Here is a 17205-nt window from a genome sequence, read left to right as displayed (position 1 = left end):
ACTATTTGCCTCTGTACTGAAAATATATTCAGTTATTGATATTTATGATATTGGAAATGTCAGGTTGCCTGCATCTGATGAGCATATGACTACAACAAAAAGTCTGAGAATCTTGACTTACAAAAATTTAGAAAGTAAGATTTATTTCTTTACTGTGTATAAGAAGGAAAGATGAATACTTAAGTGCTGGGCTCTACATAACATAAAATATTCTTCCAAAATTGTTCATAGTATGATAGTTGGAGGCATTATCAGTTTCTTTGGGGATGAACTACTATCAGTAACTAGCAGTGGACATTTTTATTGTGATTGTCAATATTGTGTATCATTCCTGCCTATAAAATCTGTACAGGACTTTGATTTTAATCCCTCTGTAAAATTACACATATTTAAATTACTTTTTAATTTAAAGTAAGCATCAAGGGAGACACTCATGAAATATACCCAATTTCTTTAACCAGAGACTGGTTTTATAGATAGTAAATACAAAAGTTTACCAAGGAAGAAGACAGAAATCTATTTCCCACTAAACTGGTGTGTAGCAGCATCACAACTGATCCTGCCTTTAGATTAAGGGTTTTTCACTATTCATATGAAGTGATTGAATAGTTATGATTTATTTACATACAGTTTATAAATATTAAAATACTTCCTGCATAATTAGACATTCCCACTTCCTTGAACTCTTTGTAGATAAAGTTGATAATAACAACAACACACTGAGTAATTTCTACATTATATTTTTACAGTGATTTTATAATTACTTTTAATGATATCCTAAGGATGCTTAACAATGCCAAACAAATCTCTTAAACTGACTAGATACTAGATTTTAGTACCTTGAAATTTGGTCTTCATCAATGGTAACAGGGTGAGCTAGCAGAACACTGTTGATTGATAGCACTCCGTAAGGTTTATCATTCGGTTGGATAGTGACATGAACAACAGACGGATAAATCAAAACAGCATCTCCCTGCAAAGTGTCCTCAAGAAGCATAATCTGAAAGGTCTCGGCAATTTCTGGTATGGCATCATCAAGGATTTTAAATTTTAAATACATTTCATGAACTAGAGGTGGGAAAACAAGAGTTGTATTTGGCTGTAGATCTAGGAAGTCTACGTTAAGCTGTGCATGTGCTGTTGAATCCCCAGTTAAAATGGCATAACTGACAGAGACTTCATCTTCATCAGGTCCAATTAACTTTCCACTGACATCCTTACCACGAACCACTTGCACTGTTACCACATCATCTTCCTCAGGCACCATATAAGCACTCTGAACAAAACGCACGGGACTGTCATTTTTCTTAATATTAATCCAAACGGAATTTTTTGTGTTGTTGATTTCAGCCCCTCCCTCCACACTCTTCAGACGAACAACAAAGATTTCATCATTTTCAGGTATCTGGAAAAATAATATTAGCAACTGGGTGTAAGTCACATTTCAAATATATGCAGAACATTCATACTGAGAAATACAATTTATGTATTTTGCAGAAAAATGATACAAACTTGAGAAAGTTCATTTCATATTAAAACAAGCAGAAGAGAAGTCCTGCTTTTAATTTTTGCTAAAAATTCCTTCTCAACATTGAATGTCTCTATTTTCTTAAAACACACTTCTGAGCTCTGACTATGAAAAAGGGGGAAGTTTAACAAAAAGACAAAAATTAGCGAAGAATCAGAAAAATCTGGATCTTTAATGCTTGAGAGTATCTGGACACCACTTGCCACTTTTGGAAGCCACCTCTATTTGGAAACAAAATTAGATTTACATAATTTTTTTTGGATGTTGATATTGATCTACCTCTATTTGTGCCTGAGAGAATACATGAAAAACTTATGGATAGGAGCTACCTTGGCCCATCCGTCTCTATACAACTCGAAAAGGAACACATCTTATGTTCAGACAAACCTACAGTCACAGAGAAAATGTCCATCACAGATCTGAGAAAAGTATTTTTTTGTGCTTAGCAATGATTTAGATTTTGGCATTTCTACAAAACAACTTTGGTATCTGATGCAGTAGATAATAAAGAATGGCTTAAAAACCCACAAATTACAGAATTAAGAATTATATTTTTGCTTTATATTACTATATAAATATACATATGGAGGCACATGGTGTGATTCTTGGGGTGTTCTATGCAAACGCCGGAGTTGGACTCAATATTCAGATGGGTCCCTTCCAACTTGACATATTATATGATTCTATGATTCTATATTTTATCTACCAAATCCTGATTTGCTAAACCTATGAAGCTGAAAAAATATGATTATTTTATTAATACATATAGGTAAAAAGTAAATTTTAAAAAATTATTTATGATCTTTGGTATCTCATCCTTACTGTGGACTACTGGAAACCATTAGCATTTGCTTCTGAGATGAATTCTAGGACAAAATTACATTTTTTTTGCTAATGGTCTGCTATAAAGTTGACCAACCCTTTTCATGCACTTCTGTTTACTGAGCAAAAAAGGTTCTGAAAATCCTGCTGTGCAATATTTCTTTCTCTTTAACACTCATTTGTTTATTGGCCACCCTCAGATCCTTTTCTAGGACTAGGAAAGTGGGCACGATATCCTTGTTTGGCTTGTGGCATTGAAACTTCCATAATGCTGTCAACCGATGCAGGATTTTGTTGTCAATGTGAGATCTGGATGTTCTCAGCCACGTCCATCCTATACTGAGATACCACATGCTCGGTTTACCTCATTAGAATAAATGCTAATTTGTGTTTCATTTAGTTCACTAATTAATATGCCATCTGGCACCACAAAAATATACACTTAAAAGAGTCAAAATGTATCCATAACTTTAGTTGTAGTTTACATCTTAGTATCTCTTATAAGTGGGACATGCTAGAGTTTTTAATGGTGTCATGACTGACCATTAAAAATCCAGTCAGACTTCAGAGACAAAAACATAAAGGATTTTCAGTGCTTTCTTGCCTCTTTAATTTTCTGTTAACAAAGTTTCCATTATCCCTCACTAAGAAGGAAATAAATACAATAATAAACGTAGTACTGTAGAGATCAGATCTGCAGTCCCCTACTTTCTGTAGGAAAAGGGCTACATAATTCAGAACAATAGCTGTTTCATTGGTTTTCTTAACTTTGATCCTAACAGCTCAAATTAAGCTCTGAGAGTAACACTGAATTCTTGTGCATTCCATCATCATCATCAATAAAGGATTTTTACACAGAATTAACCTTTCCTGTGTATCTGTGGAAGACTCTCAGTGAGTGGACCAGCCACAGTTGTACAGATCAAACTCTGAGGAAAAGAATGTTAAGAGTACTTCTTGGAGGAAAAATAAAAATTTTTTCTGCGTATAAGTTACAGAAATACTACATCCAATCTGAAAGAGAAGTTTCTACATAGCAGTCTGGCACAGTCTCTTAATATTAGTATCGGTATAGACATGGGAAACTGTTTTTTATAATTAACAGAAGTATGTAAAAAATTGCTTTAAAGTCACTCTCTTTTGTGACAGGCACATTTTTCCTACACAATTTTTCTAGTGAATTTCCTTACTAAGTTGTTCTGTATCATGTTCACTTATTTTGGTGCCTATATTTCCTTCTCAAACTCATTATAAATTTTAAAAAAAAAACAAAACAGAAAACTGTCAGAAAATGAAAAACACAAATGAAAAACTAGAAGACTATGTTTAGTTTACTTGAAATAGCAAGAAAGGCTCACAACATATACACAGATTCTTCTCAAAGACCAATTTAAAACCTGAAAATTTTTAATTATCACTTAGTTTTCATGTTCTCCACAAGACTCCCTTTTCTTTTAGGAATGTTATCTGCTTTTGGTATTTTTTAAAGTATGTTTCTGCCTTGAAACACATCTAGATAAAAAACACACAATTTTTTTAATCTATCCTTTCCCTCCAAATTTTGTGTGCTTTATTCTTTCTTTAGTGGCAAACATAACATGTCTGCTCTTCACAGAAGTGAGAGCAATCAAGTTAACAAAGAATAAACTGCATTTTTATCCACTGTTGACCAAAGGCAGAGGAGCTACACAGGCATCACTGAGGACATAATCAAAATGCATCATGTAAGCAATGTTATGATTAGGTTCCTTTTGCCTAAACAAATGATAAAGACAAAAAGGACAACCCAAGTTCATTCTGCAAATCTAGTCTGAATTCGCAAGGCAGATAATTAGGGAAAAAGAGAGAACATTTAAAAGAAACACAGAAAAGTTAAATATAGAAAGGTCAGTCTAATACATAAACCAGCATCTAGTTCAAGAACGCCATCCTTGGCCACGCAAGGACCTGAGTATTCCATCTGAATAAAAAGTAAAATGCTTTCCTCATTATTTATAGATTTAGTGTGTAGCCCCTAACAGGTCTAATCAGAGCAGTCAGGGTATGTTCAGAAACTATTCACTGATGGTAACTACAGAGGTAGCACTAAAAAAATAAAATGATTAAATAATAGCCCATTGAAACAAAACTTAACAACTTTATGAAGCAGAGGCACTTCTATCTCTGTTTAAAGCCTGTTTAAATTTTTGTAATTTAATTCAAAGTGTCTCCTGAACAGCAGTTAACTTTCCATATACCCAAACCAAAACCAAAGTCAGCTTGTTCTTACCTGATCATCAAGCACTGTTAAATTATAAATCAACACTGATCTCCCAGGCACAAACGTAATGTTCCCTCTGGCTGGACCTAAGTCTTCTTCAGCTGAGTTTGGTCCATCTTCGATCTGCAAATAGTTGATTTTTATGATAAAAATACATAAAACATGCATAAAAATGTGGCACAATAGTCATTATACAGTATGTGACACGCATAACAAATGACTATTTATTCAATCATATCCTGATCACAGGCACACACATTCAGTTGTGAAAATCTGCTCTTTTTGGCAGATGGAGTTACTCAGAGTAACCACTCTGAAGAAATTAAGTATTGGTAAAAAAAGAGGAAGACAATTACTTCCATACAGGCTTATGAGGACTCTTCGGTCCCTTTTGATGCATTAACTAACTCTTTTAAATAACAGAAAGGATAGTAATTATCTTTTCATTTAAATCACTAACATTTCCTAATCAGTTCCAAGGCAGAATAATAGCAGTTACTGGCTTTGTGACCCTTCTATCTTGACTCGTGACTAAGAAAATTACAATTAATATTGAAACCTAAAAAGAAATAGTACATCTTGCAAATTATTTTCAACATATGTATATAAACTGCATTCTGAGATGAACCTGATTAATTGTGCAGATAGCAAAATTTACTGAATGTTAAAACAAGCAGAACTGCAATAAACTATAGAGAGAATCTCATTCTGTACATTATCTATACATATTGTATTTAATATGCAATAACGCCGTGTTCAAATCTTTTGAGATTTTGACATACCTACATTAAACCTTTGATGAAGTATAAGACCAGACAACCTATACAGAAACTTCCATATGAAAAAATTAACTTTCATTTTAAAAAATGTAATAGAATCAGAGCTAGATAAAAAAATTTCCCACCCCACTCCCAAAAAATCAACCCCTCCCACAATAAAGGCAATAACTATAACCCATTCAAATGAAGTAATCATGGCCTAAATATTCAAGTAATTATTTGGAAAGGTAGAAGTTTCTGGAAATTCAAACTGCAGTCTTAGAGATACGGAATTTCACTAAATACTGAACTCTTTTTTGAACTTACATATTTGAACTTGGCACAAGCATTAAAGACTCAGTCATTTATTTGAAAATACAGATAGATTTTGAAGAAATAAACAAGAAATTTCTTACACACTTAATACTCATTGGTTTTTAACAATACTAACTAATGCTGCTTCAGATACCTTCCTAAATGACAGAGAATACTCCAATTTTCTCTAATATATCCTAATTTTTCCTCAAATTAAGCAGTCAGATAATTGCAATATTTTCCATTTGAAAGGTAGTATCCATTTTATGAAATAGAATTAACAATTGTAGGCACGGGTATTTTGTCCACCTTTCACTTTATAAACACTTTGATAAATTACAGCCTCACAGTTTCATTCAACAAAGGTATGAATCCTTTTTGATGAACTCACCTCAAAAGTTACAATGATGAACTCACCTCAAAAGTTACAATGACTGTCCCGTAGGTTCCTCTCTCCCTAATTAGAGTGAGAGGCACAAATTCATTTCTGCCCTTGGGCTCATTCACTGTGATTAAGGCAGACTAATGAGGAAGAAAAGGGACAGGCCATCAGGCACAGATCAAATATCACAGCAGAAGGAAGAAACTGTTACCATAGAAATAGCAAAATCCCACAGACAAGTTAATCCAATCTGCAAACCAGTCCACTGTTGGCATACATTTCCTAGCAACCAATTAGTTCAGCTAATATAAAGCTTGAAAGATTTCAGATAAAAAAAATTATCATCTTATCCATGTAGAAGTGGGTTTTCCTGTTTGTGTTTTCTTAGTAAATTAACATAGTTAATATACCCTAGTGCATATGAGCACTAGTATTTATAAGAGCTCCTAATCCTGTTAAAAATAGGTTTTCTCCATTAAAAATTCATTTATTAGATAACCAGATAATGGATTCTGTCTTGAACTGTTGTAGTTGAAAAATTTAAAAGAATTATAGCAATTCAGGGAGTAGCATGGCTTAGTACTGTGGAGTTAAAAATTTCTCATATTAAGATTTTTTTCAGGGAAGTCTTCTACAAATTATATTGCCATAATGCTGGTAATAAAGCATACTTCTTCCACACTGTATTTAGATCTTGACTTATAGATGAGGGGTACTGGAACTGAACAATTCTTTACAGTTTTATATTTAGATAAGCAACATAGATATTCATCTAAGTGTGAGGATCTCAGGCAACATCTCAACACCTAAAAGCATATAGAAATATTAAAGCTGTATATATGTATCAATCACATACATACATATGAATTATCTCTAGAGTTGTTTTCAGAGATGAAACACATAATCAGTTTTCAACGGATTCAGGTGAATAACTAACCAGCATATTTGACAATTTCACCTTTATGTTTTCTAAGATTTTTACATATACCATATAAAAAGCCATACCATGTTAAAAGAAATTATTCCAAAGGCATTGTCATTTGATAAGATTGTTACAGTGACAGATCTGGGTGAGCCAAGCTTTATCCCTGCAGATGGTTTCTAAAATTAAAAACAAAATAACATAATAAATATGTGGGAAAATAAATATTTTTATTTGACTTTTAAGTGTAAATATTAGTCTATAAAAAATGTACATCTTTTATTACACATATTACAAAGAAAATTATTTAAAGCAGTACAATGTACCAAAATAATTCCTACTCACTGAGGAAATACACTCTATACAGTCAACAACAAATGGTTTGACACAAACTTTGCAAATGATTAAAGATAGTTTGACAACTATTAAAGACATCATAGCAATAGGAAACCAGGTATGAAGCATCTAGCACTGCCAGGAATTCCAAAGTTGTTCTTTTTTCCCTAACGTTTGTATAAAACAAACTTTGAAGCTATTATACTGGGATACCATCTAAAGGATATACTGGGATATCAGCTACAAGATGCAAGTCTTTACAGCATTGTAAAACTGAGCTACATTTACAAATCAAAGAAGGAAGGGAAAATATGCATTTTTATATTCACTGCAAACACCCTGAGATGTGTAATAATTGGCAATGAAATACAGAATTTATCTTTACTGAACTGATATCTTACTTAATCATGATCTGTTAGCTAAAAAAATGTCAATATGGACCCATTTCTTGTAGCATAAATCCTGTGAGACAGAACAATATGAAGAAATACATTGGCAAGTATTTATAAAATTGTTTGGTTGGTTTTAGGTAAGCCTTATCGAATTTCTGCTTCTGGAGGACTGAAAGCCATCCTCTTTCTTCTGCTACTCCCACCCTCTCCTCCAGGCACAGTCTATGCAGCAAAACAGGAATCTAACTCTTCTGCAATCGTGTGCACCTTCAAATGTCCACAGCTGAATACAGCGCTCCTCAAGCATCAGGCTCTGTCTATACAGCACAGTAATATCACACAGAGACAATCACAGGAATGGCAAACCTAAGGGGCAGTAAGCACCGTCCTGGTTGGATTCCAGATTTTAGTTTTTACCTGTTAATGCTCACAAGCAGTAGGACTACACTGAAATCTATATAATCTAAATGCCATTCATTTATGTCAGTTTACTCACTGTTTTCTGGGGAACAGATAAATTGAAGAACTGAGACTCACTGGTAGTGTCAAGTGAAATGTGAATGTCTCATCAGCCTCTGGAAGATCATCATCACAGACAGATATATACACTGTTCGGTTTGTTTCTGTATCGGGTATAAATGCAGCTGCGTATGTGTCAAAAAAGTCTCCTGTGTTTTCTCCATCAATCTGCAATAAGTATGTGATCCAATGTCACTTTCTTCTTCCTCCAATACCTTCTGGACTCATTTGAACAGATTTCATACACTCTTTTTTGCACATAATTCCTCCCACAATTTCCCCTGCTGTCATATAGTTCAATTTCTGGATAGAAAGTATATAGATAATAACCCCTTGTATTCATGCTGAATAAACAGGGTGGAGGGGTAGAAATAAAACAACACTTTATTCAGAACAATTTATGAACTCTTTCCTTGCAACTGGGTATCTTTTGCAATAATGCATCATATGAACATGGTTTTTAATGGAAAAGCTATTCCTGTACAGAAAGTACAGATCTGTACACCTTCATAATACTCTACATTAATTAAACTTACCTTAGGATTTAACTGCCCTCTGCCTTCCAGTCTCACTCTTGGCACTGGAAGGAGCCTAAGCATGCAACTTAGATTAAAAATTTGACTGTCAAAATTGGCAAGATTAAGTATTCTATGTCCTCCATTCATCTCAATCAACAGAAGAAAATTACCCTGATAATACTGTACATGAGGTAGTTAGAGGAGAGATTACAAAGGCAGTCAGGTCAAAACAGCAAAGGGTCTAGATTAAGTTTATAGTTGAATGTTGCGACTAAATGTAGAGAAGCAACTGAACCAGTATGGCTGCCACACCCGAATCATCTTTTTAGGTACTAAAGGTTTGAATGAACCATTGTGAAAAAGGCTATTCTTCATTTGAGAACAGTGAAATTAGAAGTTCATAGAAGAGGAAATAAAGTATGGAAGGTATTTTTGTGGCTTTCACTTATCATTAGCCATACCAGCAATTACTTTTCACATCTGAGTTTTTCATCACAGTTTTCATCTGAGTCCACGCTTCCCAAAAAGCTCTTCAGAAAGATATCAATAGTCACTGAGAATATAACTGCTATAGTTCCTTACCGACACAATTGCTGTGATGTTAGCAGGCTTCCCTGTCCTCTCAATTACAACACGTATAACAGTTGTACTTGTTTCATTGACTACAAATTCTGTTTGTCCACTGAACTTCACTTCTGTTTCTCCAGATGTGAAATAGATGAGTAACGCTAAAAGCAAATAAACTAATAAAGAAGCAGAGGGCATCCCTATTAAAAAAAAAAATAAAAAAAATTGTGACTGAAATACTTAAAACATTCATGGTTGACCTTACCAATCCAGTTGATCCCCCTGAACTCTTACAATTCTGTGATTATCTTGTGAGTTTCAGAAATTAGATTAAAACATACACAGGTCTTCACTATAACAAAGTCAGATAATGTCATTATCATCTGTATCTAATTCTATTTTTACAATTTTCATCTAGTGATTTTCTAGGCAGTATTTATCAACTTCTTTCAAGTGAAGGAATAATTAACTTCTTTTAAGAAAAAAACAATGACCTTACCACAACTGTTTTCATTTTCAATCAACAAATAACTAACCTAAAGGTTGACAGTTCTATTTCCACTTTCTTTGCTCTCTAAATTGTCTTTAGAAACACACATGAATTGACAGGAAGTGTGAAGGGTTGGAAATTTGCTATCATCTCATCTTCTGGACAATGAAAAATTCTTACACATTTTCATATATACTTGAGAGTCTTTTCACACTTCTCTTATCCCATGATCTTTTCCTGTTTTCCTGTCACAGAGAAGCACTGTGGAACATTTTAGTGCTATTGCAACTTTTGTGCAGCCAGACCTCTATTTTCATTTGTTTCTCCACAATGTCTAGTTTTCTTTTCTGTTAGGATATGACAACTTAAAACAAATGTGGTTCATTTCTCTTACACCAGAGTCTAGTTATATGATGTAAAATGAAATTTGAAGTCCCAGTGAAGTCATCAGTGAAAGATGCACTTTTAAGAGGGTCTGGCATTGTTCTGTAGAGGCTTCTGTTGTACAGTGCTGACCAGAACTGAGAACGTGGATGTTGGATGGAGCAGATTTCTGTTATAAGGATCTAAGTAGTTTTGAAACAAACCAAGAGAGCAAAGTTGTGCTCTAAACACCAAAACGCATTACAGTTTGAACTCGAATTAGTTCCTTCATCAACTACTTTTAATCTGTGGTCACTATTTTATAATATTACTTTTTAAAATTTCTGTACAAAATATACAAACAATATCTGTGTAATTAAAAATATAAAAAAAATATCACTTTGCTTAAAATTATACTTCCAAGGGTTATGATTACCAGACAAATCTGGTCAATGGTAGCTGTATAAAATGTGTACACGTTAGATTAAAATTTGCATATCAAACATTTGAGACACATTTGTAAAGCACTTGTTCTCGTTATTTATGAGTGACAGTTATGAATATTTAGTCATAAATCATCGCTGAATCAGCAAACATCATGAGTACATTGAAATATATTTTTGTAAGTTGCATGTCAAATTTAAATCAGAATACACTTGAGGTCCAGCACAGTTTGAATGTTTTATGTTTGAAGTCAAGTAGCTTTAATCATGCACTGAACAGAGAATAACATAGCCTTCAGACCACTAAAATCAACACAGTTGCAGAAAGACTTCAAGACTTTGATTCATTTTACAACAAATTCTGTCTGTGCAAAGATAAATTTTAGGTTGTGAAGACTTGAAATAAACTGCTTTCAGGTAAGTTAACAAAAACTATTCACATACATGGTGTATTAACTAAAGCTGGAAATACAGTCAAGAAAACTACCAACGTCTTTCAGAATTCCTACAAGCAATGAACTGGTGGGTTGACAAAGTTAGCTGATTTTAACTACTTGTAATAATAAATTCACCTAGAACTCCTGAACTTCACAGATAGAACAGGCAAACAATCAAAGTAAGTGCAAAAAATCAGTAAAAACCATTTGTCTATGAAAACAACTATCCATTTTATCACCTACTTGAACAGTGTTCTAGTAGTTCTGGAAAAAATGTCACACAGTAAAATAATTTTGCTGCATAGCTTCACACTGCTATAAACTTTTATTACCATGAACACAGTCCTTTAAGATATCCATGGCTCTTACTGAGAATTCAGTGTGTAACAGACTGACAGGAACAATGTCTGATTGTCACATATCTATCTACTTAGTAATTCTAATGCAGAAAAAGCTTACAGTGGGAAGTAAAGAAAAAATATATACATTAATCCCCTGGGATTTATGATTTAAAATTATCAGCATTTCCAAATGTGTTAATTTGCAAGGTAATTTTTTTCTGGTTTTATGTAGAACTGTTCTGATAAAAAAAGAAAAAACATAAAACATCCAAGTTGGAAAGAGAACAGTTGTCTAACCTTTGTAAACTCTGGGACAATTACACTGTCTGCAGATGCAGGCATCATACACACTAAACTGAGGAATTTGTTGACCTTTTAGCTTCAGCTGTTACCTTGTCACAGACTTCACAAATATCTTCCCACGGTACATGCTTCTAGTAAGTAATACTGAAAACATGATCCTTGAAGGCAAGATTACAAAGTTTAGAATTACTTGAATTCTATTACTTCTACTAGAGAGTATTCTAAAACTATAGGATTACTCCTGCGGAACAAGAGAAGTTTCACAATCATACCATCAATTATTTAGCTGGTGTGTATTCCTCCTTGTTATGCTATTTGTACTAAGATTTACTTTGCACAGCCTGCCAGAAGTAGTTTTTACTCTGGTTATAAAAACTCAGCTTTGAAAATCATGATTATTTTTTTTAAATTGATATAATATAACAAAAAAAACCTAAATCAAGACTTAGAAAATGCTGAAAAGATATTTTCAGTGTTTTACTTTATTAAATATGAACTCACTTTGCACACTAAATTCCTACATAAATTTATATGGAAACACAATTGACTGTATTGAAGTTCAGCAAAAGTCTTTTAAAGATCAGGGATTCCAAGAGGACTCTTCCCCACCTCCATCACCCCATTATACCACTGGTGACTTTAACTGTAATTTTTTTAAAATTAAGCTGAAACTCTAGTCCTTGTTCACTGCTATATTTTGGTAAACTATGCATTTGGTGATCAAGTACTCCGTTTCAGCTAAACATTATTGAGTTCAATTCTCTTCATCCAGGATACCAAGATTTTCTAGTTAAAGTAGATTAATGAGCCAAAATCATTGAAATGCTTTTATAACAACAAGGAACAGAATATCATACATCTTCAAAGTATGTAACAGAATAACTATTCTGTTACCATGTTCTGACTTGAGTCATTTCAAATTATAATTTGTAGTAGTAGCTGTAGTGGTAGTTTAAAAAAATCCTACACACTGAGGCTTAGATAATGTTTTTAAGAGGCTTATAATAAAAGTTTCTGGCATCAAAACCAAAAGAAAGTATCTCCCAAATAAGAAACTAGACATTTTAATGCTTCCATTCTTCAACCATATAATTAAAAAAAAAAAAGTTTAAAAAAAATCTAACTCAGAATTCTGAGTCATGATCCCTAACTTTTTCTTTTAGTCTGTGTTTTATGGCACTTTCTGAAGTATATTTTTGTTTTCCACTAAAATACAGAATCCTAGCATAGCACTCAAGAAAGCATATACTGATTCCACACAGCAATTTCCACAATACTGTCGCATCTTACATGAGGAATACCATTTCAATCTGCTGGTCAGCTGGAGCCAAGGTAGATTTATGAAACTGGTGTTTCTTGTAACTGCTGAATCACCAGGATTACCTTACTTTTCCAAATTAGTGTCTAAAACAAAATTTCAGATGAGGCTTTTAAAGTTTAAAAAGAATGAGTGGTCTTTTCTGCAGGTCTTTACACTGGCTTCTGTGCTTAGTAAATCAAAATACTTAAGAATGAAAAGACCTCCGGGCTGTTTTCATTGAAGGATGGAGGAACCTCTAGACTAGTGGAATACGGAGAGATGAAGAAGGGAAATGAAAGGGTTGCTCCAGATTAAAAATCTGAATTTAAAGGAGTATAAAATGCCAGACTGGAAATATAAAATGGCAAAATAAAGGGAAGTTCACTAACAAAGAAGCAGATGGAACAAGGGATTAAGTATCCTCTACCTCACATTTGTCACTGCTGTTTACAGGAGAAGCAATGAGCCGGTTCGCTAGAACAGCACCTCTCCTACTCAGCAACTACAACTCGATTATCACTGCCTCTCATCAAACAACTCGCTGTGTATACCTAGAGCCCACAGACACAGAAGAGCAAAGTGTAAAGCCCAGTGCACTTTTCACTGCCTGTCCTCTAACTACTCCCAGTGATTACAAACACCCAGCCAAGTAAAACACTAAAAAATTGGCATTCCTGGTACTCTGCATTGAGTACAGCGCTACAGCTATCAATGGTTGCCAGAGAGAAGTCTATTCACAGCAGAGATGTCAGCGCCCAGCAGCATCTTCAGCTGAATACAATGGGAAAGAGATACATGTGCTCTTTCATATGTAGAGGAGATTCTCTGTAGTACACAGGAACAGCATAGAGCAAGGAGTTTCACAAGGTCATTGCCATTCTTGCACCTGTCATAGAAACTTATTAGAACCCTGCATATTTTCAGCATTTTTATTTTAGACATTCTCAGAACCATTGACATTTACAACAGTATTGGAGAATAACCTAGGAAAGCAGCAGGGATTATATAAACTTTGGTTTACTAAATTTCTCCTTTCTGTATTGTCAAGATCCTAAATTAAAGAGAGAAATTATGAGCTTTTCCTTGCCTCAAAGTTCCCACGGTTCACACATTTGCAAAGGAGGACACAACAGCCATGTTTTCAAAACCCAGTGTATGTGTAGTGGGCGTTACCCAAGCCTGCTCTGTCAGTTTTTCAGTTGTTGTTCCTTTTTCAGTTTGGACTCTTGTATAGATGTTGAATAAGTAAGTGTCTCATTCTAGTAAAGACTGGAAAAGAGAGTGTTCCAACGGTACTGTTTCAAAATAATATCCACCTATATCCCTTTTTTGCCTTCAACCTGCTTCAAGGTGAATAAATCATAAAAATTAAAACCATGAAAATTATACTAAGTCACAAGTATTGCCTTTGTATGTGTCCTTGAACATGCTAATAGTTGCAGAGTCTGTCTCATCAATTTCCATGGGTGTTATCCAGTGTCACTGGATGCCTTGGCTTTCTATTCTTCTCTAGGTTTTCCTCACTTTCTCTTTACTTCAAAGGCATGCCAGGTACTTGCACAAGATTCCCTTTCTTATTACTAACATTGGAAAGTGCTAACCAAAGAACAAATGCAGACTACTAGATGCTGAAAATCCCTTTATCAGCCTTCACCGTCCTGAAGTTTTTGGTCTCAGTTGCCTACTTCCCTAATCACTACTGTTGTCTTGATAGAACAGGACTCTAGCACCATCTCAGGTGCTAAAAAGATGTATCAGCATTTGAGATTAATGACACTGATTATTCCCCTACCTCTTGCTTTTTAACAGTTGCAGTATTTTTTAAAAAATCTTGTTATCTATTACCATATGTATCACTGAGCATGGTGAATTTGCTGTAACCTGAATATTCCACATGATAATTCTTGCTCATTCAACTATCCCCTCCTGAAAAAGGCATGCACCCTTCAACATAGATATCTTAGACTAAAGCATAAAAGATGCTTAACCTGCCTGCTACTGTATTTATATTGACTACTCAGAAAGGTACATCTATTATCACAATTAGGAACCGAAACATGAAGCAGTAAATCTGCAAGCTGAGGTCAAGATCAAGGCCTGATGAGAAATGTAAATCACCTCATCCTGTTATTAGAGGTCACTCAGGTAAAAAGTTTTCTAAGTCTAGAGTACCCCTTGAAAGTTTTCTGGTAACTTTTCACTTTCTCGGAAAAAATTTGAGTGGATCTAAACTATATCCTTATTTTAAGTTCTAAAGCATGTAATCATCACTGGAGAACTAAATTTTCTCTCTTACACCAGGTAATGCTAAAGGTTTTCTGAAGTAACCACCTGCTCTAATTCTGAGCTGGGAATAAGGGCAAAACTCTCAAGCAGCGTTGAATCCACTACTTCTGTTTGCTAGCAGCAAGCAGAGAGAACACAACTCTTCTACAAACATTTGCAGTAACAATTTCCAGCTCAAACAGAGAACCAGAAAATAATTTTGACTAAGTGTAAGATCCAGATTATTTTTACCCAGAGTACCTCCAGTGATATGACTTGGAGCTATTAAGGTTACTTTAAATTTAGAACAGAGATCAGAGTCTGATGTAAACAAACTTTGGATGAAATCTGCTAACTAACAATGTTAAGAAATACACCAGCAAGAATTTGAGTTTACCCAGTGTTAAAGAACACTGATTTCATCTGCAGAATTTCTAATTTATCTCATGCAATTGACAAGAATCTATCCATATCCATGTCTGACTATATAGTGCAAAAATCAAGATATTATTTTGGAATAGTTCTACTTAGCATACAGTATAAGTTTAAGTAAAAGATAAACATTGTTTTCAGCTCCACACTGCAAATCATTTTCCACTTATATAGTCCTAATGAAAACAGCAGACACCTTTCACTAACAGAAATTATTTTACAGTGTATTCGAGAACCAAGGCCATCTTTTCACATAGGTATATTGCACCAAGTAAGGCTTAAGACACTATAAGTATTTATACCCTCTCTCAAACTGTTTTCTGCACCAAAAAACAGGATTAAAAAAGAACCAACCAACCAACCAACCAACCAAAAAGAACAACAAAAAACCCCAACAACAACCAAACTCAATGAAAACCAAATGATCCAGCCACTAAGATGTCTAGCATTCCCAGCTCATACTTGTAGCAGTAACTGCAGGACTGAGCCTGTCACAGGATCAGGCTCTTAACACATATGGAAGCAGAAATCCAGCTGATGAAGGTCTGCATGCTTCACTGAGAAATATCCATTTATTATACTTCAGTATAGATCTGAATTTTCACAATAACTTCCATTTGTTTCTCAATTTTGGAGCTTTCTCACATGTCCTGAACACTCTTCCTTAATGTATGTTGAGAACATGGAAGCCAGGGACAAAACTATCACAAGCTTCAAATAGCTAATACTTGCTCTGAATGAAGCACCATGGCTTGAATGAATAGTATATATCAGAACAAGAATTCACAGGCTTCTGCAGTATAGTAGTTTTTTTTTTCACACTTAAACCCAAAAATATAACAATCTGTTTCACACCAGTGCTTCACACATTATTTTATTGCAAAAAAGCCCCTAAAACTGTAGGTATAGAACAGTAAACTGAAGCAACATGGTGAGGATGGCATTGTTTCAGGTACAGTGACAGAATTGTTGCTAATCACAGTGGATTCTTACAAGTTAATACACATGTATGAGTCAAACAGAATTTTTAATGTGTTGCCTAATTATTAGAATAATTGCATCAGTGATATTTCTCGAGTTCAAAACAGCATATTATTAAATACATAAATTCAAGATGTACATAAAAACAAGGTTCTTTTCTATAGTTAAATGTATTCATTTTTCATTAGATTGCAGCAAACGATGCTGACTTAATTAAAGATCTGTGTTTTACAAAGTTCCCCCAAAGACTTCTTTCCGTAGAAGTAAAAATACATTTGAGTAATTTGAGAAGATGATTAACATGGGGCCCTCACTCTAAGCTACACTGCAAATTAATCTCTTAAATCTGGGCAATCCGTTTTTAAATAAAACACATGATAAAGTATTTATGCAGTGAAGAGAACTCCCCAAGCAAAATTTGTTTTGGTTCAAAGACTTCTTATACTACCTTTATCATATACAGTGCTTTCCCTGGCTTTCTAAACCTTTTAACCTATGTCACAATTTAATAATCACTATTTAATAATTATA

The 17205-nt window shown here is 34.1% G+C and overlaps 1 protein-coding gene across 2 annotated transcripts in view; it reads right to left on the bottom strand.

The window, feature by feature from the left end:
• ADGRV1 (adhesion G protein-coupled receptor V1) overlaps window positions 1–17205 on the bottom strand; it is a 271306-nt gene that overhangs the window by 238425 nt on the left and 15676 nt on the right. For both annotated transcript variants that reach the window (XM_027656816.1, XM_027656817.1), the window contains 6 exons: window positions 9335–9519; window positions 8253–8402; window positions 7071–7166; window positions 6101–6205; window positions 4620–4733; window positions 840–1405 (listed from right to left, as the gene is read on the bottom strand). In XM_027656816.1, the coding sequence (XP_027512617.1) occupies window positions 840–1405; window positions 4620–4733; window positions 6101–6205; window positions 7071–7166; window positions 8253–8402; window positions 9335–9519 (1216 nt within the window). The remainder of the gene's footprint in view (window positions 1–839; window positions 1406–4619; window positions 4734–6100; window positions 6206–7070; window positions 7167–8252; window positions 8403–9334; window positions 9520–17205) is intronic.

The sequence above is a fragment of the Corapipo altera genome, unplaced genomic scaffold (genome assembly GCF_003945725.1).
Source record: "Corapipo altera isolate COAL_440 unplaced genomic scaffold, ASM394572v1 61281, whole genome shotgun sequence".
Taxonomy (NCBI): Eukaryota; Metazoa; Chordata; class Aves; order Passeriformes; family Pipridae; genus Corapipo; species Corapipo altera.
Note: the sequence above shows the minus strand (reverse complement) of the source record. Positions and strands in the feature narration are given on the sequence as shown.